The sequence below is a fragment of the Heterodontus francisci genome, chromosome 8 (genome assembly GCF_036365525.1).
Source record: "Heterodontus francisci isolate sHetFra1 chromosome 8, sHetFra1.hap1, whole genome shotgun sequence".
Taxonomy (NCBI): Eukaryota; Metazoa; Chordata; class Chondrichthyes; order Heterodontiformes; family Heterodontidae; genus Heterodontus; species Heterodontus francisci.
Window position 1 is genome coordinate 30161861 of NC_090378.1, and position 25931 is coordinate 30187791.

Sequence of the window (25931 nt, forward strand, 5' to 3'; positions counted from 1 at the left end):
CACTGTTCTGCTCAGCTACTGAAGGGACAACTGATCAGGAATTCAAAGGCGGAAAATCATCTAATCAGTGAAAGATGTTGTATTGTTTACTGTGTTCAGTCCCTGAGTGCCTGGTTACTGCCAAACATAAAGCCACCCTGTTTAGCGAGTTGCCACTTAGTACCTTGCTGTTTCACCCAGTTGACTGGTTAAATAACTGGGGGTTCAAAGGCTGACCAGTTTAAACAGCTTTTTAAACAGTTTACTTTATTCAGCCTTTGCAGAAAGATGTACAGCTTCCTAGCTGTACATTTTCTGGTAAATTTATTTTAGCAATCACTGCAACAGCCACTTCCTAAAATGATCATAAATAAATTCACAATTATAAGGTTCAAATTCATAAAGTAAGTGCAAACATGCAGCAGGATTCCCAACTGTGGCATCTTGTTCTAACTGCTACATTTTATTCCAGAATACACTACTAGCTGTGTGTTGTCCTGTATAAAATACACAACTAGCTACATGTTTTCTGGTATGTAGTAAATGGCTAGCTTTGTATTATCCAATATGTAATGTATGACTAGCTATCAGTTAACGCACCATTAGTTGCATGTTCTCCTATAAGTTATACCCTACTAGCTGTGTGTTATTCTACGATATTTTAGCAACATGTTATCCAACCTACATGGACTCCACTATTTGCTGAATTTTATCCTTCATGTAAAGTACTGAAAGCTACATGTTCTCCTACCTGTAATACACCAGCAGCTGCATGTGATTTTATCTATTCTGACTTAGAGATTATGATTTAAGTCACCTGATTATTTTATTGTTTAATGTAGATAGCTACCTGATTAAAACTATGTTCCCACAGAGTGTAACCCTGACACCTATGGACCAGAATGTAGGCTGAAGTGTCAGTGTCAAAACGGAGCACCATGCGATCGATTCCATGGCTGCAAATGCCCAGTGGGATGGCATGGCCAGTACTGTGAGAAATCAGGTACCGGACACTGTGATTTTGCATGTGAACCTGTATGTGTGTGTATCTGTGTGTGCCTGTGTGCTTGTTGGCATGTGTACATGTGTTTATTTTCCTGGGAGAAATGGTTGTTCCAAAATAAATAAGGAGTTTTATTTCCCTCTAATCGTGGGTTATTAACCAAAGTACAATGCTGCGTAACATTCAAATCATTGCTTCACCTGTCAATACTCACCATACTATGATTTACTCCAGCATTACTTACGAAAAATGAAAAAAGATTCACAGTGATGTGGTAGAAGTCCTCCTTAAAGGTTGCACATGAAGCCGGTGGTTGAGCAGATGAAACTTTACTCTGCTTCTATCTATGCTACAGCTGATCTGAGTGTGCTAGACACTGGGTTCAAAAGTGGAACTAATAACTCTCACCTTCATAAGAGTTCACCAAGATTAAAAATCTTACAGCCTATACAACTAGTGATGATGCTGATCATGTCAGTCGATAGTGACTGTGTTGGCTTGTAATATTGCTTATGATGGTAGTCACTGATAATACTTGTGGGAATGATGATATTAATAATCAGAGAGACGATAGATGGAGTGTTTTATTTTTATTACACTTATTTTCTTCCTACCCACTCGCAAGCCCCCCTCTCCCGAAGGCCTCTGGCTTTGATGTAGTGTTGTCCATTGATACCTTTTGACGGCAGGTGGCCATTTTTCATAGTGAGTCTTGACACTGAGTTACGGCAGGCGGTTCAACCATGGAAGGAATCAGATCCAACCCCAATTCTCGCCTCATGCTTGCATTTCCAGCAGGGGAGTTATCAGGAGATGGAACAATAGCTGCTTTCCCTGCTCCGTGACTTAGAGAACAGAGTCAAGTTTAGTGCACCCTCTGTCTCCTGGGTGAGATCAGGATAGACCAAAGTTAAAACCTGGGACCTTCCCAATGGTACAGCCCAGTCATTCCCTAGATAAATCCACTGAGCCATCAGGGAAGCTGGATGTTCAGGCGTTGATTGTTTTGGTGGAAGTGTTGATGGCTGTCAAGAGAGAAATAATGTGAATGGTAATAAAGATCTTGTGAAGTTACTGATGAAGATAGCCATGGCAACTTTACACATGATGTTAGGTGGGATAATTACAGGGGTAAAAGTTGATTAACGTTTTCTGCTGATTACACAATTTAATGTGGGACATGAATGCTTTGTGGTGATGGTAGTTGTGATAATGGCAGATCTGTTGATGAAGTGCAGTAATATAGTGGTTCTGTTACTGGAATAGTAATCCAGAGACCTGGACTAATAATTCAGTAGAATGTCAGCTCAAATCTCCTCACAGCAAATTGAGAATTTAAATTCAGTTTTTTTATAATCTGGAAATAAAAATCTAGTATCAGTAACAGTAGCGATGAAGCTACTGGAGTGCCCCTAAGTTCTTTAGCGAAGGAAACCTGCCATTCTTACACAGTCTGGCCTATGGGGATCGAACCAGGGAGTGGGAATGACTGGATTGCTCCACAGAGAGCCGGCATGGACTGGATGGGCCGAATGGCCTCCTTCTGTGCCATAAATGACTCTATGACTCTTTGACGTGGAACTTCATGGTTGACTCTTAACTAGCTTGGGAATTGACCTAGTGAGCCACACAGTTGTATCAAACCAGTTCAATGGTTCATGAAGAAGGTCCACCACCACCACTAGATCAGCGAGAGCTGGGAAACCAATGCCAGACTAGCCAGTGACACCCATATCCCAAGAAGAAATAATAAAGAGAAAAGCTTGTGACGGTTTTGGGAGGCAGTGATATTGGTGTTTGGAGCAGTATAGGGATTTTGGAATACTGATGAAATTGATGGTGATCGTCTCCACAATGATGTATTGTATACTTAATAGAATAGTCAGTACCTATTAAGCTACGCAGTAATATATTTAGTAACATTCATTAACATATAGTTGACTTGTTTCCCTTCAGTTCACATCCCTAAGATAGTGGACACATTTACAGAAGTTGAACTGAATCTTAACTCAAGCCCTATGATGAAATGCTCTGCCTCAGCAAAACCACTGCCCGTCAACACGGAAATTGAGATCCGCAAACCTAATGGAGAAATTGTAAAGGTGAGTCTGCCGTGGGATATTTCTTTAACTTGTGGATAGTGCACATTTAAATTAGGCTTCAGAACTTGATCTGCAGGCCAAGAGATTCTTACCAGAACATTTTTTATTTATAGACTCAATGGTTAAGGACATTATTCCAAACTTTTGCCATTAACAGGAATTCCTACATCCATATTATTACATAGAATTACATGGAATTTTACAGCACAGAAACAGGCTATTTGGCCCAATAGGTGTTCATGTTTTGAGACTCCTCTCACCTTACTTCATCCCACCCTATGAGCATATCTGTGACGTTGCAGGGCTATATGAGTTACAAGTATAGGGCTGGACTTGTGTAGGAGGTGTAGCCCCCGGTGTGAGCCGAAAAGGTGGGGGGAATCCCCACCTCGGCCTCTTTCTGCCCCCATGGAGCGATCCTCCAGTCTTTTTACATCTAAGTTTCACGAGTCAGGATCCCCATCCATTTAAAGGGGTGGGGATTCCGCCTCCAAGAGCTGCCAGCCAATCAGAGGGCTGGCAGCTCAGCAGTATTAGCAGCACCACTGGTATCAGTGGCCACTGCTGGTATTGCAGAAGCCTTGGACACAGGCCCAGCACTGGAACCCTGGATCACAAGTAAATGCGGCAGGGTTGCTGGAGCCAGTCTGGAAGGCCTGGGCAAGGGGGTGGTCGTGCAGTCACGGGGGACAGGGGTCCTGGGGGTGGGGGGGGGGGGCGGTGCGGTTACTCCGTGGGCCACAGATTTTCCACGAAGAAGTGACCCCCCCCCACCCCTCCCACAAGCTCGAGGCGCCCTGCCCATGTGGCAGAGGCACCTCCTGCCACTGTTAAAATCCCAGTGGTGGCGGGAAGAGGCCCTTAATTGGTCATTATAGGCTATTTAAGGGCCTCAATTGGCTTCTGGGCGGGAAGGCTGCCATCGGCCTATCCAACCCCCAGTAAGATCGTTTGACGATGGGGAGGCACCAGACCCTCTGCCTCCACCACCCATTGTGATTCTGTATGCCCCTCCCCCACCCCCACCTCCAGCTCCACCTCAGAGGGGCCCATAAAATCCAGCCCATACTAATATGTTCACAGGAGCAGAAATGATAGCTATGAACACAGAAGCATTGTCATAGGGGAGAGTCCTGTTATCTGTACCAACAGCAACATGATCATGGTACGGGTGTGGAGGCCTGTGATCTCTGCATACAGCAACCTGATTGTAGGGGAATGGCCTGTGAACTTTACATAGTAACGTGATGGTCAGGGAGGAGCCTGTGATCCATACAAACAGCAACATGATCCTGGGGGAATGGTTTGCGAGCTCTGAACACAGCAGCATGATCACCGGCTGAGACACACAACAGCTGTATACGCAGCTGAGTGATCACAGAGTGAAATATAAGAGCTGTACACACAGTAATAGGATGACAGGGTGAGAAGCAAAACAGTGTAGTCAGGTTTGCAGACTCATAATCTGATAATGTTTAATTTTATTCATTCATGGGATGTGGCATCGCTGGCTAGGCCAGCATAAATAAACACAACTTGGCCGTTCACGTTGCTCTGGTTTAATCACACCACCCATATTTATCAGTGAAGAAACAGTTCAAACATTTCAATGATTGATGTAAAATTTGAACATGCCTTCTCCAAGAGTTGAGATATTACTTGTTTTCTCATTAATCACTTACTGGCGTTGGTAAGAGTTCGTAAAATTGCAACCCTATATAAAACAATGACGCACAGTCTAAGTCAATGTGGGCATTAAGAGCATAGTAAAGTAGATTGGTGGACATGTGTAATTTTGCAGTCCTCTTTTAGTGTTATGGAATCATTGAATGGCACAACAGCAGCAAAAACCTTTATTTATATAACACCTCCAAGGAACTTCACAGGAGTGCTAACAAAATATGACGCCGAGCTATATAAGGAGATATTAAGCCGGATGACCAAAAGCTTGGTCAAAGAGGTAGGTTTTAAGGAGTGGCTTTAAAGAGGAAAGAGATAAAGAGGTGGAGAGATTTAGGGAGAGAATTCAAGAGCTTAGGTCCTAAGCAGTTGACAGCAGTCGCCAATGGCGGAGTGATTAAAATCGGGGATGTTCAACTAGAATTAGATGAACGCAGATCTCAGAGGGTTGTAGGACTGGAGCAGGTTACAGAGATAAGGACGGGATTTGAAAACAAGGTTGAGAATTTTGAAACTGAGGTGTTGAAACTGAGACCATTACCCTCTGTTTCCTGCCACTAAGCCAATTTTGTATCCAATTTGCCAAATTGCCCTGGATCCCATGAGCTCTTACCTTCTTAACCAATCTCTCATGCGGGACCTTATCAAAAGCCTTACTGAAGTCCATGTAGACTACATCAACTGCTTTACCCTCATCTACACATCTAGTCACCTCCTCGAAAAATCAATCAAGTTAGTTAGACACGATCTCCCCATGACAAAGTCATGCTGACGCTGACATCCCTGATTAATCCCTGCCTCTCCAAGTGGAGATTAATCCTGTCCCTCAGAATTTTTTCCAATAGTTTCCCAACCACTGATATTAGACTCACCGGCCTGTAATTACCTGGTTTATCCCTGCTACCTTTCTTGAATAATGGTACCACATTCACTGCTCTCCAGTCCTCTGGGACCTCTCCTGTGGCCAGAGAGGATTTGAAAATTTGTGTCAGTGCCCCTGCTATCTCCTGCCTTGCCTCACATAACAGCCTGGGATACATCTCATCTGGGCCTGGGGATTTATCCACTTTTAAGCCCGCTAAAACATCTAATACTTCCTCCCTTTCAATACTAATATGTTCAAGTATATCACAATCCCCCTCCCTGATCTCTGCAGCTACATCCTCCTTCTCCATAGTGAACACAGATGAAAAGTAATCATTTAAAACCTCACCTATATCCTCCGGCTCCACACACAGATTGCCACTTTGGTCCCTAATGGGCCCTACTCTTTCACTGCTTATCCTCTTGCCCTGAATATACTTATAAAATGCCTTAGGATTTTCCTTTATCTTGCCTGCCAGTGTTTTCTCATGTCCCCTCTTCGCTCTCCTAATTACTTTTTTTTGAAGTACCCATCTACACTTTCTATACTCCTGTAATGCCTCCGCTGTTTTCAGTGCTCCGAATTTCCTGATCCAATCCTCTATATCCCTTGACATCCAGGATTCCCTAGACTTGTTGGTCCTACCCTTCACCTTAACGGGTACATGTTGACTCTGAACTCTCACTATTTCCTCTTTGAATGACTGGTCTGATGTAGACTTTCCTACAGGTAGCTGCTCCCAGTTCACTTTGGCCAGATCCTGTTTTATCATACTGAAATCGGTCAACCCCAATTCAGTACCTTTATTTCCGGTCCGTCTTTGTCCTTTTCCATAACTACCTTAAATCTTACAGAGTTATGGTCACTATCCCCGAAATGCTCCCCCACTGACACTTTACCACTTGTCCAGCTTCATTCCCTAGGATTAGGTCCAGTACTGCCTCTTTTCTAGTCGGACTTTCTACGTATTGGCTCAAAAAGCTCTCCTGTATGCATTTTAAGAATTCCACCCCCCTTAAGCCTTTTGCACTAAGACTATCCCAGTTGATGTTAGGGAAGTTGAAATCCTCTAATATTATTACCCTATTATTTTTACACCTCTCTGAGATTTGCCTACATATCTGCTCCTCTATCTCTCCCTGACTGTTTGGAGGCCTGTAGTACACTCCCAGCCAAGTGATTGCCCCTTTTTGTTTTTAAGTTCTACCCATATGGCCTCATTTGAGGAACCTTCTAAGATATCATCCCTCCTTACTGCAGTATTTGACTCCTTGATCAACAGTACAATGCCACCTCCTCTTTTATCCCCTCCCCTGTCATGCCTGAAGATTCTATACCCTGGAATATTGAGCTGCCAGTCCTGCCCCTCCCTCAACCATGTCTCTGTAATAGCAATTAAATCATAATCCCATGTGCTAATCAATGCCCTCAATTCATCTGCCTCACTAGTAAGAATCCTTGCATTAAAATAGATGCAATCCAGCCTTGCATTTTTCACTTGTGCCTTAACAGGTCTATATTTGCTCTGCCTTTCAGACTGACTCTGTTTCTCTTCTATATGTGACTGAGCATTACCCCTTACTGTACCTCCACTTTGTATCCCATCCCCCTGCCAGATTAGTTTAAACCCCCCACAACAGCACTAGCAAACCTCCCAGCAAGGATGTGTGTCCCATTCAGGTTCAGATGCAACCCGTCCAACTTGTATTGGTCCCACCTTTGCCACAAACAGATCCAATGATCCAGGAAACTAAAGCCCTCCCTCCTGCACCATCTCCTCCGCTACATATTCATCTGCCCTATCCTTCTATTCCTATACTCACTAGTACGTGGCACCGGGACCAATCCAGAGATTACAATCTTTGAGGTCCCGCTTTTTAATCTCCTACCTAGCTCCCTAAATTCTTGTTTCAAGACCTCATCCCTCTTTCTACCTATGTCATTGATACCAATGTGCACCACGAACTCTGACTGTTCATCCTCCCCCTTCAGAATGTCCTGCAGCCGCTCCATGACATCCTTGACCCAAGCACCAGGGAGGCAACATACGATCCTAGGGTCACGTTTGCGGCCACAGAAACGCCTATCTGTACCCCTTACGATAGAATCCCCTATCACTATAGCCCTTCCACTCCTTTTCCTCCCCTCCTGTGCAGCTGAGCCACCCATGGTGCCACAGACTTGGCTCGCTGCATTTCCCTGAGAAGCTATCTCCCCCAACAGTATCCCAAGTGGAATATCTGTTAGAAAGGGAGCTGCACCCAGGGGACTCCTGCACTACCTGCCTAGTTCTTCTACTCTGCCTGGCGGTCACCCATGTCCTTTCTGCCTGAGCTGTCTTTACCTGTGGTGTGACCACGTCCCTGTACGTGCTATCCACAATTATCTCAGCCTCGCAGATGCTCCACAGTGTATCCCTACCTAAACCCCTCTATCTTCTGTCACATTCATTTTAACCTTCCTTCAAACCTACCTCTTTAACCAAGCTTTTGGTCATCCCCTTCTAGTCTTTCCTTCCTTGGCTTGGTACCTGTCGTTCCTCAAATCCTTTTGAGCGCCTTGAGGCATTTTTCTATGTTATAGGTGCTTTGTAGTTAGTGCAAGTTATTCTTGTGCCAAACCGCACCCTTCCACACAACACTCTCCTTTTGAAACGTGGCTTATCTGAAGACAGACAAAATTAATCAATCACAAGCCTCCTTAAAAGGTGCTGAAGTCATTCACTTGGGACTTTTCCTGAGCCACGAACAAGATAAAAGGAATACTATACAGTTTCACAGTGTATATTCCTTACATATAATGAGAGTAAACTGTCGAACTAACCCTGCGGTTTCCCCACCACAGAGGAAACATCTCTTTCTCCCCTCAACCACACACCGTCTTTTAGATGAGACGTTAAACCGACACTCCATCTGCCCTCTCAGGTGAACCTAAAAGATCGCATGGCACTATTTTGAAGAGGATCAGGAAAGTTCTCCCCAGTGTCCTGGCTAATACTTACCCGTCAACCAACATCATAATCACCTTTTAATTTGCTTTTTTTTTTAGTTTTTAGAGATACAGCACTGAAACAGGCCCTTCGGCCCACCGAGTCTGTGCCGACCATCAACCACCCATTTACACTAATCCTACATTAATCCCATATTCCTACCACATCCCCACCTGTCCCTATATTTCCCTACCACCTACCTATACTAGGGGCAATTTATAATGGCCAATTAACCTATCAACCTGCAAGTCTCCTGCAAGTCTTTGGCATGTGGGAGGAAACCGGAGCACCCGGAGGAAACCCACGCAGACACAGGGAGAACTTGCAAACTCCACACAGGCAGTACCCAGAATTGAACCCGGGTCGCTGGAGCTGTGAGGCTGCGGTGCGCGCCACTGCGCCACTGTGCGCAAATGCTGTGTTTCCTACATTACAACAGTGATTACACTTCAAAAAGTACTTCATTGACTTTGGGACATCCTGAGGTCACGGATGGTGCTATATAAATGCACGATTGTTTGTTTGTTCATTCTTTCTCTCCCACCTGCAATAAAAAGTGAAGGTCCCTTCCCTCCTGCTATTCCTGTACTATCGTTCTTCGTACTACACTGTGCCTGGTACCACAGTGCACTTCTTACCAGTGTCATGCACAGAAGGAGCCATGATAAAATAAACAATGAAATGGAAGAATTATGAAGTAAAACGTAAACTGTTAAATACAACCACAAGAACATGGATACTTGTACCACAATCAAAATGGAGTAGTGGTCACATGACCTCTCCTGTACTGGAAGTCAACAAACCTGTCTGCAGAGATAGAACTCATTAACCTCGTCTGAAATAGGTCTGGGGAGAACCCCTTTGAAATTGAAAAAAGGACTATCGCATATTAATGATTTTTATCAACATGAATGAATTAACAAAGGATTCTAGAGACAGACTGACTCACAGCCCAAACCCAGATGAATATGTATGAAATAAAACTATGTTACCAGAATGGTCCCCATTCAGACATCAATCAATAGCCATGGTTATCATATCCTAGCCCATTGAGTGTCACAACAGGGGAGAGGGCCATGTGTCTCCTAACAGAATCTTTAATGCAATGGATTTTTACCTAAAAAAAAGGTAGCCCTCTGGAGAGCGAGGGGTGATCAAGCCAACACCTCAGAATGTCAGTCCAATCTGAGGATGTGGAAGGGATCCAGCCAAGCAAAAAGAACCCTGCTGAACAATAACAACCACTACAGCAGAGACATCATACAGTGACTTTAAGACTCTCCATCTGTGAAGGTAACAACATAAACAGCATAAGCTTTGTGCAGAGTTATAACCACTAGAACTCTGCAACACCACAACAAGTTCAAGACTACAAACACCCAGGCCTGCACCTTTAAAAAGACTTGCCTCCTAAGAAGATTCAACAGGTTTACTGTAAACCACAAACACTTACCTCACTTTTGACTTTAAACTACTTCCTACCCTGTTCTCTCTATCTATTCTTGTGTATATGTGTGTGAGTGAATGGGTGCGTGGGTGAGGTTGTGACCATTTCGGGAATTGCGTAAAAAAAATGATAATCCTTTTTTAACCTACAAGAGAACCTGTCATTTGTCTGCTTATTTGACCCAAAAGACGCTCAGGGGCTAATGCATCATTTTTAACAAAACACAATTGTGGTCAGTTGGGAGGTGAACAGAAGGATCCACCCACACCCCTTTCTACCTGTCCGTAACACCAGCTTGACCCAAGGCAGATTGCAGGGTTGCTAGGCTGCTGCTTCAGGTGTTGCTCCCATCCCAGCCATGGCACAGCAGCACCAAGATGTTCACAGGGGATTGAAACCTTTAAACAATTTAGACTAACCAAAATGCAAATCGTTGCTTCTGGTATGGATACATTAATGTGAAGCTTATCATTCTTTATCAGAATGTGTTCACGTATAATTCCTGCAAAAAAGTCTTTCAGGCTCTCCCATTGTCATTTACTGTATCTGTTTCTTTAATGATATTGCTACCTTTAAGGCCTGAATTGCTCCTGATCTTCCTGAGACTGCAGCTATATAGTGCAGCTCCTGATGTGCCCAGAGTCAGCCCTAGGCAGTACAGGGGTGTGGTCAATAATGTGCTACCAGGTCACCATCATCGATGGTCCCAGCTTTCCACTAGGATGCACATTACTACAGTCCAGGGAGAGCATTCTGTCTGATGCTCTTCTCTACTTTCTTAAAGAAGATTCCTCGTCCTTGTTCAGGCCTCTTCCCATAGCGGTTCATTTAAGTAGGATACACAGTGGGTTGAGGATTGCAGATCTGGCTCTCCATGGTTCTGTGTGCCCTCAAATTAAGTAAGTAGCAGGTTACACAGCAGTACAGATTGATCCTGGTCGATTGAATGTTTATTCTCATTACATATAGGGAGAATGCACTGTATAACTGTATGGCATTCCTTACTATTTTGGAGAATAAGGTTATAGATATGCAAATCAAATAATTTGAAAGATTATCGAGAGATGCAGCACTGAAACAGGCCCTTCAGCCCACTGAGTCTGTGCCAACCAACAACCACCCATTTATACCAATCCTACATTAATCCCTACCACATCCCCACCATTCTCCTACCACCTACCTGCACTAGGGGCAATTTACAATGGCCAATTTACCTAACAACCTACTAGTCTTTGGCTGTGGGAGGAAACCAGAGCACCCGACAGAAACCCACATGGTCACAGGGAGAACTTGCAAACTCCACACAGGCAGTACCCAGAACCGAACCCGGGTTGCTGGAGCTGTGAAGCTGCAGTGCTAACCGCTGCGCCACTGTGCCGATTAATTACTATGTTATTGTGTGCTGGTCCATTTTATACCGCAAATAAGTGGGTCAGTAAGAGTTATCATATATTGTCAGAAATGATCTGAAATGAATTCCAATGTACTATGTATTTTCCTCTCAGGCAACTAAATCCATCATGCAAGGAAATATAACCACGTCAGAATTCAAATTGCCACAGATCAGTTTACGGGATGAAGGTGTATGGGAGTGCAGAGTCAGTACATCCACAGGCACTGACTCTCGGCGGTTCAAAGTCATTGTTAAAGGTAGGAGACTGCAAAGCCTTAATCCTTTGGGACTTGATTTTCACATTTGTGTTGATATATGGAGTCTTTTAAAATGTGATTATATGTGGCATCGTTATTGCAAACATGGTGCTTCTAATTCTGACAAATCCCACCACATCTGTAACATGCTGTTTAAGTTTCAATGTTAGCTACATATGAAGTGTAGGAGAGAACAGCTAATAGCTCTGTCGTGCACAATAGTTCTGAATTTGTGAGCTGCACTGAGGGGGAATGGGTTCTGTAGATGGAAAGGAGTTCCTCTTCCTTTTTAATGCCTTGTGATTTTATTTTCTAGAGATTTTCAATAGGTGAGGAGTAGCTGAGTTTCTTTGTTTAAGCAAAAGGTGATTAAATGGAACTGTGCCGGATCTGTGAAATTATTCTTGTCAAGGGGAGGTGGTGGTGTAGTGGTATTGTCACTGGGCTAGTAATTTGGGGGACATGGGTTTGAATCCCACCACAGCAGATGGTGAAATTTGAATCCAATTAATAAAAATGTGGAATTAAAACAAAAAGGCTAATCTAATGGTGATCACGAAAGTATTGAACTGCAGAGGTGATGGCCTAGTGGTATTGTCCCTGAACTAGTAATCTGAAAATCCAGGGTATTGATTTGGGGACATGCGTTCAAGACCCACGTGATCCAAATGTGTAATTTGGATTCAATTAATCGATCTGGAATTTTAGGGCGGCGCAGTGGTTAGCACCGCAGCCTCACAGCTCCAGCGACCCAGGTTTGGTTCTGGGTACAGCCCGTACGGAGTTTGCAAGTTCTCCCTGTGACCGTGTGGGTTTCCTCCCACATGCCAAAGACTTGCGGGTTGATAGGTAAATTAGCCATTGTAAACATTGCCCCTGGTGTAGGTAGGTGGTAGGAGAATTGAGGGAAGGTGGGGATGTGAGAGGGAAAAATGAGATTAATGTAGGATTAGTATAAATGGGTGGTTGATGGTCGGCGCTGACTAGTTGGGCTGAAGGGCCTGTTTTGGTGCTGTATCTCTCTATGACTGTAATGTGTGAGTTAGCAGACAAATCCTTGAATGACAAAAAAAAGGAGAAAAGCAGTGAGTGGAAACTCTGTCCCTGAACTTGGGATCCAATCAGACTGAGGTGCTGAAAGTCTCTTCGATCTGATGGTCTGAATTGGAATGAGTTTAATCAAATTTAGCTGAAATCTTAGTGGGAGTTCAAAATTATTCTTCATTGATCAACATGAGATTACCACCTTCCTTAATTGGGCATCCTTTCCCAAAGCTTTGCCTGTTCTGAGCAACTGCTCAGAGTTGTTGAACAGTCATCCATAGATGCCTTTTGTCACATTGTTTGTGGTTGCACCAATGAATCATCTGTCAGGTTTCTTTCCCTCATTTCAAAAACAAATGCTATTTTTTGTTCCAGTGCCTCCTACCCCAGTAAGCATACCAAGAATCCTGGAAAAGAAAAGCAAGCAACTAAAAGTGAATCCAAACAGTGTGAATTTTACTGGAGATGGACCAGTGAAATCAGTTAAACTTCTCTACAAGCCAAATGACAGTGGTGCTCAATGGTCTTCAATTGTAGGTAAAGTCATACAAAAGAAGTGCTGTTAACAAAGAACAGTAGGGGATAGGAGGTTATTTAAATCTTTGAGAACTTTATATGAAAGGGTATTAGCAGAGAAAACACTTGATTAGGTGTGCCCTCTAGTGGGCTGTTTCAGGTTTGCACTTAGTTCTTCCCTTAAAATGCACCTTTGTGCTATATGTGGTTAAACAGTGCAAATTCTGCCTGAGCAGTGATATGATAAATTCACTCTAACTTCCTAGGTCAGTTCATTTATATATTTATTCACAGATACATATTAAGGCAAGTGTAGGGAGTATACAAGCAATGTGTGAGAGAACATTAATGCGTAAGTGCAATTAAAGGGGTGGGGATAACTGGAGCCTCCGCATGCATTAAACCTAGTGTGGCTTTGCAGATGTGGCTTTGCAGGTATTGGCTGGTGGGTACAGAGCCCCTCTCATGCTGCACAGAACCTTTCCACTTCTTCCAAGTTCAGATGGGGAGTATTCTCCTTGAGCAAACCTAGTGATGTCAGTAATGGTGCTGTGGGCATTATTCTGCATTGTTGTTTGCACACAGGTTGTAACAGACTGCAACAGACTGCAGATTGGCAAAAAATAGAAATCAAATGTGACTATTGAGGCAAACGCTTCCCAGAGTGCCCACAAAAGACACTGCCATAGATTGGTTAATGGAACGTAATTACGTCTTGACTTAAACTAAGAAATGTTTTCTCTGCATTATTTCAGTTGATAATAATGAGCCAATCACACTGATGAATTTGAAACCTTCAACAAGTTATCTGGTTCGAGTACAGCTCACTCGGCCGGGAGAGGGAGGCGAGGGACCCCCAGGTCCTGATGCTATCTTAGAAACTGATTGCCCAGGTAAGTTTGACTGTTTAATGGAGTCTGTTACTAATCCATCTCACAAAATAATATCTCCCAGTGCAAATTCTGAAATATGTAAATTACACAGTAGCTAAAGTGGTCAGTTCATTCATTAGTCTGTAATCACTAATGGGTACAGCAGCCATATAATTAGCATGTCTCCTAGAGAGATAATGTCACGTTTCCACAAGATCTGCGTATTCGTGTCAGCTTTTGCGCAGTTTATACTATGCATCTGATGTAAATGTCCTTGCTATCTCTCCATTGGCACCACACCATCCTGGCCTTGTTTATTCTTATATCCATTTACAAAATACAGCAGAATTTCATTCCTTTCCCTTTTTTTAGAACCCACCACGGTAGTGAAGATTGATCGGGTCTTAGCTGAGAGCAGGGACACCATCTCCGTCAGCTGGAATATCTCTAAAGATCACGAGACTGGAAGCGGGTTCGTCGTCCGAGTGACTGGCACTAGGAATTCTATTAAGAGGGAGGTTCGAGTGCAGCCCCTCTCGGTGCGGTCCACACAGATAACCAATCTGCAACCTGGAAATGCATACAAGGTGGATGTCTTGGTGTACCATTGTGGCAGCCTAGGGCCACCGTCTGACTCCGTCATGGTGCAAGTGGATGGAGGTAATCTGGAACTCCGGACAGCTTTTTAGTTTTTCCATACAATAAAACCTGGAAAATAAGGGAGGGATTTCCAGTGGCTTTTAACGAATTGAGATCTGCAATATTCTATACAAAAGTTTTTAAAACTGTTAGAATGGCATGAAGACAAATGTAGGTCCCTTACAGTCAGAAACAGGGGAATTTATTATGGGGAACAAAGAAATGGCTGACCAACTAAATGCATACTTTGGTTCTGTCTTCACAAAGGAGGACACAAATAACATACCAGAAATGTTGGGGAACACAGGGTTTAGTGAGAGGGAGGAACTGAAGGAAATCAGTATTAATAGAGAAATGGTGTTGGGAAAATTGATGGGATTGAAGGCCGATAAATCCCCAGGGCCTGATAATCTACATCCCAGAGTACTTAAGGAAGTGGCCCTAGAAATAGTGGATGCATTGGTGGTCAACGTTCAAGATTCTATAGACCAGGGAACAATTCCTACAGATTGGAGGTAGCTAATGTAACCCCACTATTTGAAAAGGGAGATAGAGAGAAAACAGGGAATTATAGACCAGTCAGCCTGACGTCGGTAGTGGGGAAAATTCTAGAGTTCATTATCAAAGATTTTATAGCAGAGCACTTGGAGAACAGTGGTAGAATCGGCCAGAGCCAGCATGGGTTTACGAAAGGGAAATCATGCTTGACAAATCTACTAGAATTCTTCAAGGATGTAACTAGTAGAGTTGATAAAGGACAGCCAGTGGATATGGTTTATTTGGACTTTCAGAAGGCTTTCGACAAAGTTCCACATAAGAGGTTAGTGTGTAAAATTAAAGCGCATGGGATTGGGGGTAGTGTATTGCGATGGATAGAAAATTGTTTGGCAGACAGGAAACAAAGAGTAGGAATAAACGGGTCTTTTTCCAAATAGCAGGCAGTGACTAGTGGGGTACTGCAGGGATCGGTGCTAGGACCCCAGCTATTCACAACATATATTAATGATTTAGATGAGGGAACTAAATGTAATATCTCCAAATTTGCAGATGACACAAAACTGGGCGGGAGGGTGAGTTGTGAGGAGGATGCAGAGAGGCTTCAGGGTGATTTGGACAAGTTGAGTGAGTGGGCTAATGCATGGCAGATGCAGTATAATGTGGATAAATGTGAGGTTATCCACTTTGGTAGCAAAAACATAAAGGCAGATTATTATCTGAATGACTATTAACTGAGAGAGGGGAATATGCAACGAGACCTGGGTGTTCTCGTACACCGGTCACTGAAGATAAGCATGCAGGTGCAACAGGCGGTAAAAAGGGCAAATGGTATGTTGGCCTTCATAGCGAGAGGATTCGAGTACAGGAGCAGGGATATCTTGCTGCAATTATACAGGGCCTTGGTGAGGCCACACCTGGAATATTGTGTGCAGTTTTGGTCTCCTTATCTGAGGAAGGATGTTCTTGCTATAGAGGGAGTGCAGCGAAGGTTTACCAGATTGATTCCTGGGATGGCGGGACTGACGTATGAGGAGAGATTGAGTTGGTTAGGATTATATTCGCTGGAGTTCAGAAGAGTGAGGGGGGATCTCGTAGAAACCTATAAAATTCTAACAGGACTTGACAGGGTAGATGCAGGAAGGATGTTCCCGATGCTGGGGGAGTCCAGAACCAGAGGTCATAGTCTAAGGATACAGAGTAAGCCTTTCAGGACTGAGATGAGGAGAAATTTCTTCACCCAGAGAGTGGTGAGCCTGTGGAATTTGCTACCACAGAAAGCAGTTGAGGCCAAAACATTGTATGTTTTCAAGAAGGAGTTAGATATAGCTCTCGGGGCAAAAGGGATCAAAGAATATGGGGGGAAAGCGGGAACAGATTACTGAGTTGGATGATCAGCCATGATCATAATGAATGGTGGAGCAGGTTCGATGGGCCAAATGGCCTACTCCTGCTCCTATTTTCTATGTTTCTGTGTACGTTTCTATAATGACATCAGGGCACTGAATGAAAGCTCAACATCTCCTTATCATGGGGAAGGGACAAATCAGATAGGTGGTCATATTCTCTCATATTTCTTAACTTTATTTTTATTATCATGCTCATCAAGGTGAGAAATGTTAGCGTACTGGAAATGAAAATCTTCCCAAGCACTCACATTAAACCTTCACAGGTCAGATGTAACATTGCCAAATGCAGTGTAAAGCTTATTTAACACTACACCAACAACATGCCTTAGCCCCAGGCTCAGAAGGGTAGCCCCCATATGCACCATCCGATAGTCTCTTTGGCTGAGATTACCAAATATTGATGAATAAGGATAGTTTTATGCTGTGAGCCTATACCCACAAGGAGCTGCAGAGGGACTGCTCAAACTTGTTTCACATTGGCCAGCAAGTAGAGAAGCCTTTCATCTCATCAGTAGGAGTTGGATTTGAACCCAATGTCTAATCCACTACGCCACCCAATTCCCTAATTTTGTAACCAGCATGTTCCCCCATCTACCCAGGAAGATCACCTCTGCCATTGGCATCAGTTTCCAATTCCCTGTGTTGCGAACAAACTTGTCAAGTGCACTGCTCCATAGCCTGTCTCCAAACAATGCAGTTGAGTGATATACTTGTAAATTCAGGAATCAGCACCTGGCATTGCTGACCTAGGAGGCTTATAGGATATAAAGACAGCAACCTGAAAAAAAGTGAGTACACACACACACACACACGGAGAATAAATGAGGGGAAAGTTTAGAAAAAGAAATGAAGTAAAGGGAATTATTACTTTTATGAACATTTTGAAGAATTATTACAGTTTGCTCTTGCACATCAACATTGAACACTAGTGATCCCTATAGTTATTATTCTTTTCATAGAATATGTAAGGTCAAAATATAAATGGCAAAAAGCTTTCAATATATACCTGCTTATCCCTTTAAGGTATTTTCACTGAAACCATATGATCTATAGTTTTCTATTTTCCTGTTTAAAAGCCATATTTCTAGTCAAGGTTACCAATGAGAAGATAAAGAAGGTCAAATGGAAGATTTGAAACTAGGCTGTACAATACAATTCTGTCAATATACATAGAGCAGCTATTTTGGCCTCCCTCTGCCCTTTTGAAGGGAAACCTTTGGCAGAAGCTACGTATATGATCAGAGTCTGGCAAATTAGGATCTTTTTTAAAACCTCTCGTGTCGTATTGAAACCTGTAGATGCACAAAACTACTCAGTCTTGGTTTATAGCTATTGCTCACAATTGATAGACAGCAGCCCATATAGAAAAGTACCATTTTCATAACACATTTCCCCTTGAAGGTAGGGTGCATACATTTATGATTGACTAGTTTCCCTTAGTTGGTCTGCGCGCAGGGTGGATTTAAACCATGTCAAAATTGTTAAAATGGTGGCTGCCTTCCATCTAACCCAAGAAACACCATCTTTCAGCTACGACTCACATAAATCTGAAATGGAACAAAGGTTCTGTCTTGCAGATGTCTCTCTGTTGCTATGTTAACAGAAATAGCAATACTGGGAACCTTCCCTCAACTGATCAATATATATAGCACTTTGTGTGAATATTTTAACAAACAAAAACTATTCTGTGGTAGCAGATGCCATTTTACCATCTAACAAGGAGAAATTTCCCCTCTGTCCAACTAACAAAAGAGTGTCTATTAAATGGACTAACCTTTAATTCTCTGGAATGGGGTGACTTCTGCAGTTTGGCAGAGATATGCCAATCGCTGCCTTGGATGCAACGCAACCACTGGTTCCCAAAGAATTTTACAGCACCTCAAGGGCAAATTCTGTGGTATGGGCTGAATTTTTAGGCTCCATCTGGGGCGGGCAAGGAAACGGGCAGGCGCTAAAAATAGTGCCGCCAGCTGGCTGACGTACTGATTCCTGGTGCTATCCCACTCTCTGGGCCATTTACCCGGAGGCGGGATGGCAGGGGAGCAGGGCTACCCGCCCGCAAGTGGCAAGAAGCCAATTTACCCTGTTAATGGCCACTGTAGGCCAATTGTCGAACGCTGACTTGGATTTTCCATTCGACCTCTAGGTCCCCATAAGTGATGGGGGGACAGTACAGCTGCCAGAAGGTGGCGTCCTGGCAGCAGACTGAGGGGCCATTGCTCAAGGCAGGCTTAGAGGGCCCCTCCTGCCTGCCTAGGTTCAGGAGCAGCCACAGGCCACCCTGTGGAGGGATTCCCCCTCCCACCTCCAAGTGGTGGCCTGTCAGCTGGATCTTTTTTTATTTTAAATTTTAAAACGTTGGAGAGAGGGTGCCTCCATTTTGGGGCGCCCTCTCCCTCACTTACCTGCAATGGCATCCTGCTGTTGCTTCCAAGCTGGAAGGCCTCTGATTGGCCCTCCAGCTTCGAGAGCCTGTCTGCTATCCTTAATTGGACAGCAAGCCCGCCCTCTGGCCATTAATTGGCCCATTCGGGGAAAATCACAGATGAGTGACTGTTCCCTGCACAGTGCAGGCTTTTGACTTACATTTGAGCCTGAAGGCAGGGTCCTGAAGCTTACATGGAAAATTCTGCCCAATGAATTCCATGGCAAGTCTGTTCCAGGTTTGGACGCATCTCATTACAAACAAAATAAATATTTTTAAATGCCACAATGAATGGTGCTAAACTGGTCACTATTTTACTTAGAAATAATGTGCAGTCATCCTGTTTCTAAACACTTTATGACGAGTTTGAATCTCCACGTGCTGCATAGCTGTTCACATGAATCGCTGCTACTTAATAGCCAGCTGTCTCACCCTAACTTTTCACATGGTCAGGTAAAGCAGCGAGGTGTTAAGTAGCAGCTAGGTCATAAGCAGTAGATAATCAGTACCTGATTATTTGATTCAGAATGGCGTAATTTTACACCAATTTTCTAATCCAGTTCGATTTTCAATTTTTAAATCTCCTTGCACACTTAACTGCTAAACTAGACTCAAAGCTTCTGCAAACCATTAATGAATCGATATCAATGGGTTTACATAACCTTTATGCATTCATACTTTTATTCATTCAGGGGATGTGGGCGTCACTGGCAAAGCCAGCATTTATTGCCCATCCCTAATTCCCCTTGAAAAGGTCAACCGCTGCAGTCCGTGTGCTGAAGGTACTCCCACAGTGCTGATAGCAAGGGAATTTCAAGGATTTTGATCCAGCAATAATAAAGGAACTGCGATATATTTTCAAGTCAGGATGGTGTGTGACTTGGAGGGGAACTTGGGTGCGATAGTGTACCTATGTGTCTGCTGCTCTTATCCTTCTAGGCAGTAAAGCTTGCAGGTTTGGAAGGTGCTATCGAAGAGGTGCTACAGTGCATCTTGTCAATGGTACACACTGCTGCCAGTGGTGGAACGACTAAACATTTAAGATGGTGAATGGGGCATCAATCAAGCAGGCTACTTTGTCCTGAATGGTGTCGAGCTTCTTGAGTTGTTGTTCTTGAGATGCACTCATCCAGGCAAGTGGAAAGTATTCCATCACATGCCTGGCTTGCGCCTTGTAGGAGAGGCTCTGGGAGTCAGGAGATGAGTCACTAGCTGCAGAACACTGAGCCTTTGACCAGCTCTTGTAGCCACAGTATTTATATGGCTACTCCAGTTAAGCTTCTGGTCAATGGTGACACCGTCCCCCCCTTCCCAGGATGTTGATGGTGGGAGATTTGGTGATGGTAATGTCAACGGGAGGTAGTAATGCTCTCTCTTGTTGAAGATGGTCATTGTCTGGCACTTGTGTGATGCAAATGTTACTTGCCACTTATCAGCCCAAGCCTGAATGTTGTCCAGGTCTTGCTGCATGTGGGCATGGACTGCTTCATTATCTATGGAGTTGCAAATGGAACTGAACACTGTGCAATCATCAGTGAACATCCCCACTTCTGACCTTATGATGGAGGGAAGGTCATTGATGAAGCAGCTGGAGATGATTGGGCCTGGGACACTGTCCTGAGGAACTCCTGCAGCAATGTCCTGAGGCTAAGATGATTGGCCTCCAACAACCACAAATATCTTCCTTTGCACTAGGTATGACTCCAACCAGTGAAGAGTTTCCCCCTGATTCCCATTGACTTCAATTTTACTAGGGATCCTTGATGCCTTACTCGGTCAATGTTGTCTTGACGTCAGGGATAGTGACTCTCACCTTGCACATTTCAGGTGACGATGAGAAGATGGTGTTCCTTGGCACCATTTGGAATCAGAAGACTAGGTAAATACTTTTCCCAGTCACCCAATACCCCAAGACAGGCATTGATTCAGTAGCGACAATGTGGGAAAGTGGAATGCATATGCAAAGAATGGCAGAGAAGTTTATCTGTGCCAGGCACAAATTCAGCTGTGATTTTCATGGAGAACTCGGGACCCAGCATGTAATAAATTAGGATAAAAAGAAATGTTTTTTTTCTTCAAACAACTTCTGCTTATCAACTTGAGGGGTGTTAACACCCAGTATCAGCAACATAGAAAGTCTGTTTCATACAGGGTACAGTCCCATTCCCGCTCTGTGTTACACAGCAGGGTGTCCCATGGTATCTGTGTTACACAGAGTACAGGTCTATAGCATCTCCATGTTATACAGGGCACAGACTCATGTTATTCCTATGTTACACAGGATATGGTCCCATAGTATCTCCGTGTTTTGCAAGTTATTGTCCCATGGTACTTCCATGTTACACAGCGTATCCATATCAATTTATTACACTGATTATAGTGCCATGGTATTACACAACATGTATGTTATTGTGTTACATGAGGTATAATGCTATGATAACATTCTGTTGCACAGGGTCAGTGCAATGCTGTTAGTGTGGTATGCGGTGTGCATATTTTCATTTCACCCAAGATACAGTAGCAGAATATTCTGATTTACACAGGTGTTGGTAGCCGAGAGTTACACAAGGTTTCAGTATTGAGGCAGTGGCAAGGCTCACCCTTATTTCAGTACCATGAGGTCTCTTTGTTCAATTATGAATACACTTAGAGAGTCAGTGCAATGTAAATGAAGAAGTTGGTTCTGTCTGTGCAGGCCCACCATCTCCTAGAAACCTACAGGCCATACCCTTGTCCCTGACCAGCATACACTTGACGTGGCTCCCACCTCTCAGCACAAAGAAAATAAACAAATACACTATCGAGTACCAACAGATGGAACCACCCAGCAGGCCCACCTGGATCGATACAGCTGGAAATGAAACTCTCAAAGATCTGAGTCCCAGCACACAGTATCAGTTTCGTGTTCGTGCTCAGTCTAATGTTGCGGGTGAATGGAGCACTCCTGTCACATCTTGGACCTTCAGTGACTGTAAGTGAGACTTTTTGCCCATTTTGGAGTTGCCCTCTCTGGCGGTTTCTCTCTGTTGACCCCTTACTGTTTGCCTTCTTTTGCTACGGCCAATTTTTTTCTCATTCTCTGATGGGAAGAAAGAAAAGTCATAAAGATTTACCTTCTTCTAAATGATAAAAGTAGACGCAGGCTGTTCTGAAAATCTGCAGCCGTTTCAGAAACTAGGCCGGATGTACATGCCGGAATCGAGACTTGAACCCATTAATTTTTAATTCTTATTCTCAAGTAGCCCCCTTTATAAGGGGGTCTTGGGGTGTGGGGGAGGGGGAGTACCTGATTGCTTCTTCCAAGGAGGACCAGGCACTCCACACCCCTATTCCACCAACCCCCGGCTCAGCATTCTTCTGCTGAACTTTCCAACCTCATGTGGCTGCCCCAAGGCTGTCCCAGATGTGTTGCTAGTGGCGTGGATGCCTGTCATTGGAATGATAATTAAGGAGCATTCCCTTGACCTTTCTGATGTTGGTGGCCTTGGCAGCAGAGGTGTGGGGTGACTGCAGTTCAGCACTTACACCGAGATACGTGTCTCAGTGGATTTCCAGGGCCTGTACCTTTTTAAAATTGCTAACCAAACAGAGTTCCTATCTATTTGAAGCAAACTTATTCAGGTCTCCCTGTGTGCCTTCAAACTCAAGCACTCCTGAGTAAATCCAAACCAACTTCAGCATCCTTGAAGGTGTGACCTAATCTGCTCCAGATCAGTTTTTTTTTTCCATCAAAGTGCTGCTCCATTTGCTTTTAAACATTTTGCTATGTAGTTACCCTGTATATTGACAAAAGTTAAAGGCAGCCTGGAACAAAAGCATGTAACCAATACAAGTGTGCAATAAAAACAGAAAAAGCAGAAAATACTCAGCAGGTCTGGCAGCACCTGTGGAGAGAGAAACAGAGTTAACATTTCAATCTATGAACTATTTCCAGCGCTTTCTGTTTTTATTTCAGATTTCCAGCATCCGCAGCATTTTTCTTTTATACAATTGTGGTGCAACTGTTTTGCTGAATGGTGAATAAATTCTTCCTAAGAGCTTGCTATTTATTATTCCCAGTTATTTCATACTGAAGGAGCACCACCCAACCTCCTGATGCACAGTCCATTGTCCCCGAGCTGACAGGGTCAGATCTGTCAAGGCAGGACGGAGCTCGACTGACAGTGGGAGGATTGTTTTGACATAGACACAATTTTAAATTTATGCCAACCTCAATTTGCTTGTATCACAGGCATATCTATAACAGATAACCTGAACACAAGCACCAAAAATATACCGTAGCGTCATAAAATATCAAAGAGATGAATGTAAACTCTTAAAAATTCAATTAAAAAAACACCAGACTTTCTTGTACACACAGGAATCCTGTTATGAAGGAAGAAAGACTTCCAATTATATAATGCCTTTCACAACCTCAGGACATCCAAAAATCACTTTACAGCCAATGAAGTACTTTACTTGAAGTGTAATGTAGGAAACACAATAGCCAATTTAGCCACAGCAAGGTCGCAACGATGTGATAATTGCCAAATAATCTGTTTTTTAGTGATGTTGGTTGAGGGATAAATATTGGGCAAGATTCCCTTGCTCTTGTTTGAAGTAGTACCATGGGATCTTTTACATCCACCTGAGAGGGCAGACAAAGGCCTTGGTTTAATGTCACATCCAAGAGACAGGACTTTCAATAGTGTGTCACTCCCTCAGGACTGCACTGGATGGTCAGCCTAGAATTGTTGGTTAAGTACCTGGAATGGGACTTGAATCTACAGCCTTCTAAACGAGAGGCATGGGGGCCACCAACTGAGCTGCAGCTAACACCTGGAGTTGCGTATGTACCAGTAAACTGAGGTGACATGATCTATAATGGATGAGAACATGGAATCAAAGTGTTTATAAGTCCAGACTACTGGTATGACATTTTGTTCCCTTAGAGCTTTATCAATGAATGTGCTCCACTGCCCATCATAAACGTTGCACTCTGGGGAAGCCTGCGGGTACCCTTAAGAAACTAAATGAGTGAATATTCTCTTCCTTATTTTTAACTACAGCTATTCCTCCAGCACCTTATGATGTTAAGATATCAAACATTACTGACACATCTGCAGTGATCTCCTGGGTGTTACCAAAAAAACACGCCATCTCTTCTGTGGTTATAAGGTGTAAAGTCTACGGTGCTGCAACATATACTGAAGTCACACCGATCAATTTGGCGGAGATGCCAACGTCAGAGTATGTCTTGCAGGGGTTGCAGGCCGAGACCCCCTACCTAGTAGAGGTTCTAGCCAGGAACAATAAGGGAGAGAGCCAGCCAAACCCAATGAAAGAACTTCGAACAGCAGCAACTCCACCAGGTAAGAATTGTAAGAACTCAGCTAACTACAGTCTACATCTGGATTTGTTTATATGTGTGTACATGGGCATGTATTGCTAGTATTCACTCTGTATATGTGTTAAAGGGCATCAGGTCAATCCTTGCTTTTTTTCCTAACACAACTTGCACTTCTAAACTACCTTTAGTACAGTAAAATGTCCCAAAGCACTTCACAATAGTGTTATCAGGCAAAAATTGATATTGAGCCACATAAGGAGATATTAATTAGGTGACCAAAAGCATGGTCAAAGAGATGGGGTGTAAGGAGCATCTTAAAAAGAGAGAGAGGTAGAGAGATGGACAGATTTAGGGAGGGGATTGCAGAGTTTAGGGCTTAGACAACTGTAGGCACGGCCACCAATGGTGGTACAAAGGAAATTAGGATTGCACAAGAGGGCAGAATTGAAGGAATGCAGAGTTCTCAGAGGGTTGTAGGGCTGGAGGAGGTTACAGAGATAGGGAAGGATGTAGAGAGATTTGAACTCGAGAATGAAAATATTAAATTTGAGGCGTTGATGAACTGGGAGCCAATGTAAGTCAGTGAACCCAGAAGTGATGGATGAAAGGGACTTGGTGTGTGCCAGAATATGGGCAGAAGAGCTTTGTATGAGCCGTAGGAAATAATGGGAGGAGTGACCAAAAGCTTGTTCTAGGAGGTAGGTTTTATGCAAGGTCTTAAACGATGAAGGAGGCAGAACTATGGAGGGGGATAGGCAAGTAATTCCAGAGCCAGGGGCCTAGGAAGCTCTAGGCATGGCTGCTAAAGGTCGGGCATAAGGAGTGGGGGGATGCACAAAAGGCCAGACTCAAAGACCCCAAATTAATGCGAAATATCTTAAAGTCAGCTTACTTGACATTGAGTCGGTTCAATTTGTACTTCAACCAACTTTCGGGATCTCACCTGAGTGGAAAATCCAGGTAGAGCAATTGTATTTAAGGAATTACAGAGAGGCTAACCCCAAAATTTCAAGCCTCGGCTTCTGATACAGATTCTTGCAGCTTCAGAGCTGATAGTCATTGAGCGAGCTCTGTTCTACGATGGAGTTTTACAGAGGGTGCACTTGCACAGTCAGTAACATTCAGAATCCAGCACAGTGGTGCAGTGGTTAGCACCGCAGCCTCACAGCTCCAAGGACCTGGCTTCAATTCTGGTACTGCCTGTGCGGAGTTTGCAAGTTCTCCCTGTGACCGTGTGGGTTTTCGCCGAGTGCTCCAGTTTCCTCCCACCGCCAAAGACTTGCAGGTGATAGGTAAATTGGCCATTATAAATTGCCCCTAGTGTAGGTAGGTGGTAGGGAATATGGGATTACTGTAGTGTAGGATAAATGGGTGGTTCTTGGTCGGCACAGACTCGGTGGGCCGAAGGGCCTGTTTCAGTGCTGTATCTCTAAATAAAATAAAATAAGTCCAGCACTTAAGAAAAAAACAACTGTTCTACTTGCGTT

The 25931-nt window shown here is 43.7% G+C and overlaps 1 protein-coding gene across 3 annotated transcripts in view; it reads left to right on the forward strand.

Annotated features, from left to right (window-relative positions):
• The window catches only part of tie1 (tyrosine kinase with immunoglobulin-like and EGF-like domains 1), a 97179-nt gene that overhangs the window by 45290 nt on the left and 25958 nt on the right, over nt 1-25931 (forward strand). For 2 of the 3 annotated variants that reach the window (XM_068036890.1, XM_068036889.1), the window contains 8 exons: nt 854-982; nt 2939-3084; nt 11571-11715; nt 13135-13296; nt 14031-14168; nt 14520-14807; nt 21811-22086; nt 24164-24466. In XM_068036890.1, the coding sequence (XP_067892991.1) occupies nt 854-982; nt 2939-3084; nt 11571-11715; nt 13135-13296; nt 14031-14168; nt 14520-14807; nt 21811-22086; nt 24164-24466 (1587 nt within the window). The remainder of the gene's footprint in view (nt 1-853; nt 983-2938; nt 3085-11570; nt 11716-13134; nt 13297-14030; nt 14169-14519; nt 14808-21810; nt 22087-24163; nt 24467-25931) is intronic. The other variant, XM_068036891.1, reaches the window with a different exon arrangement.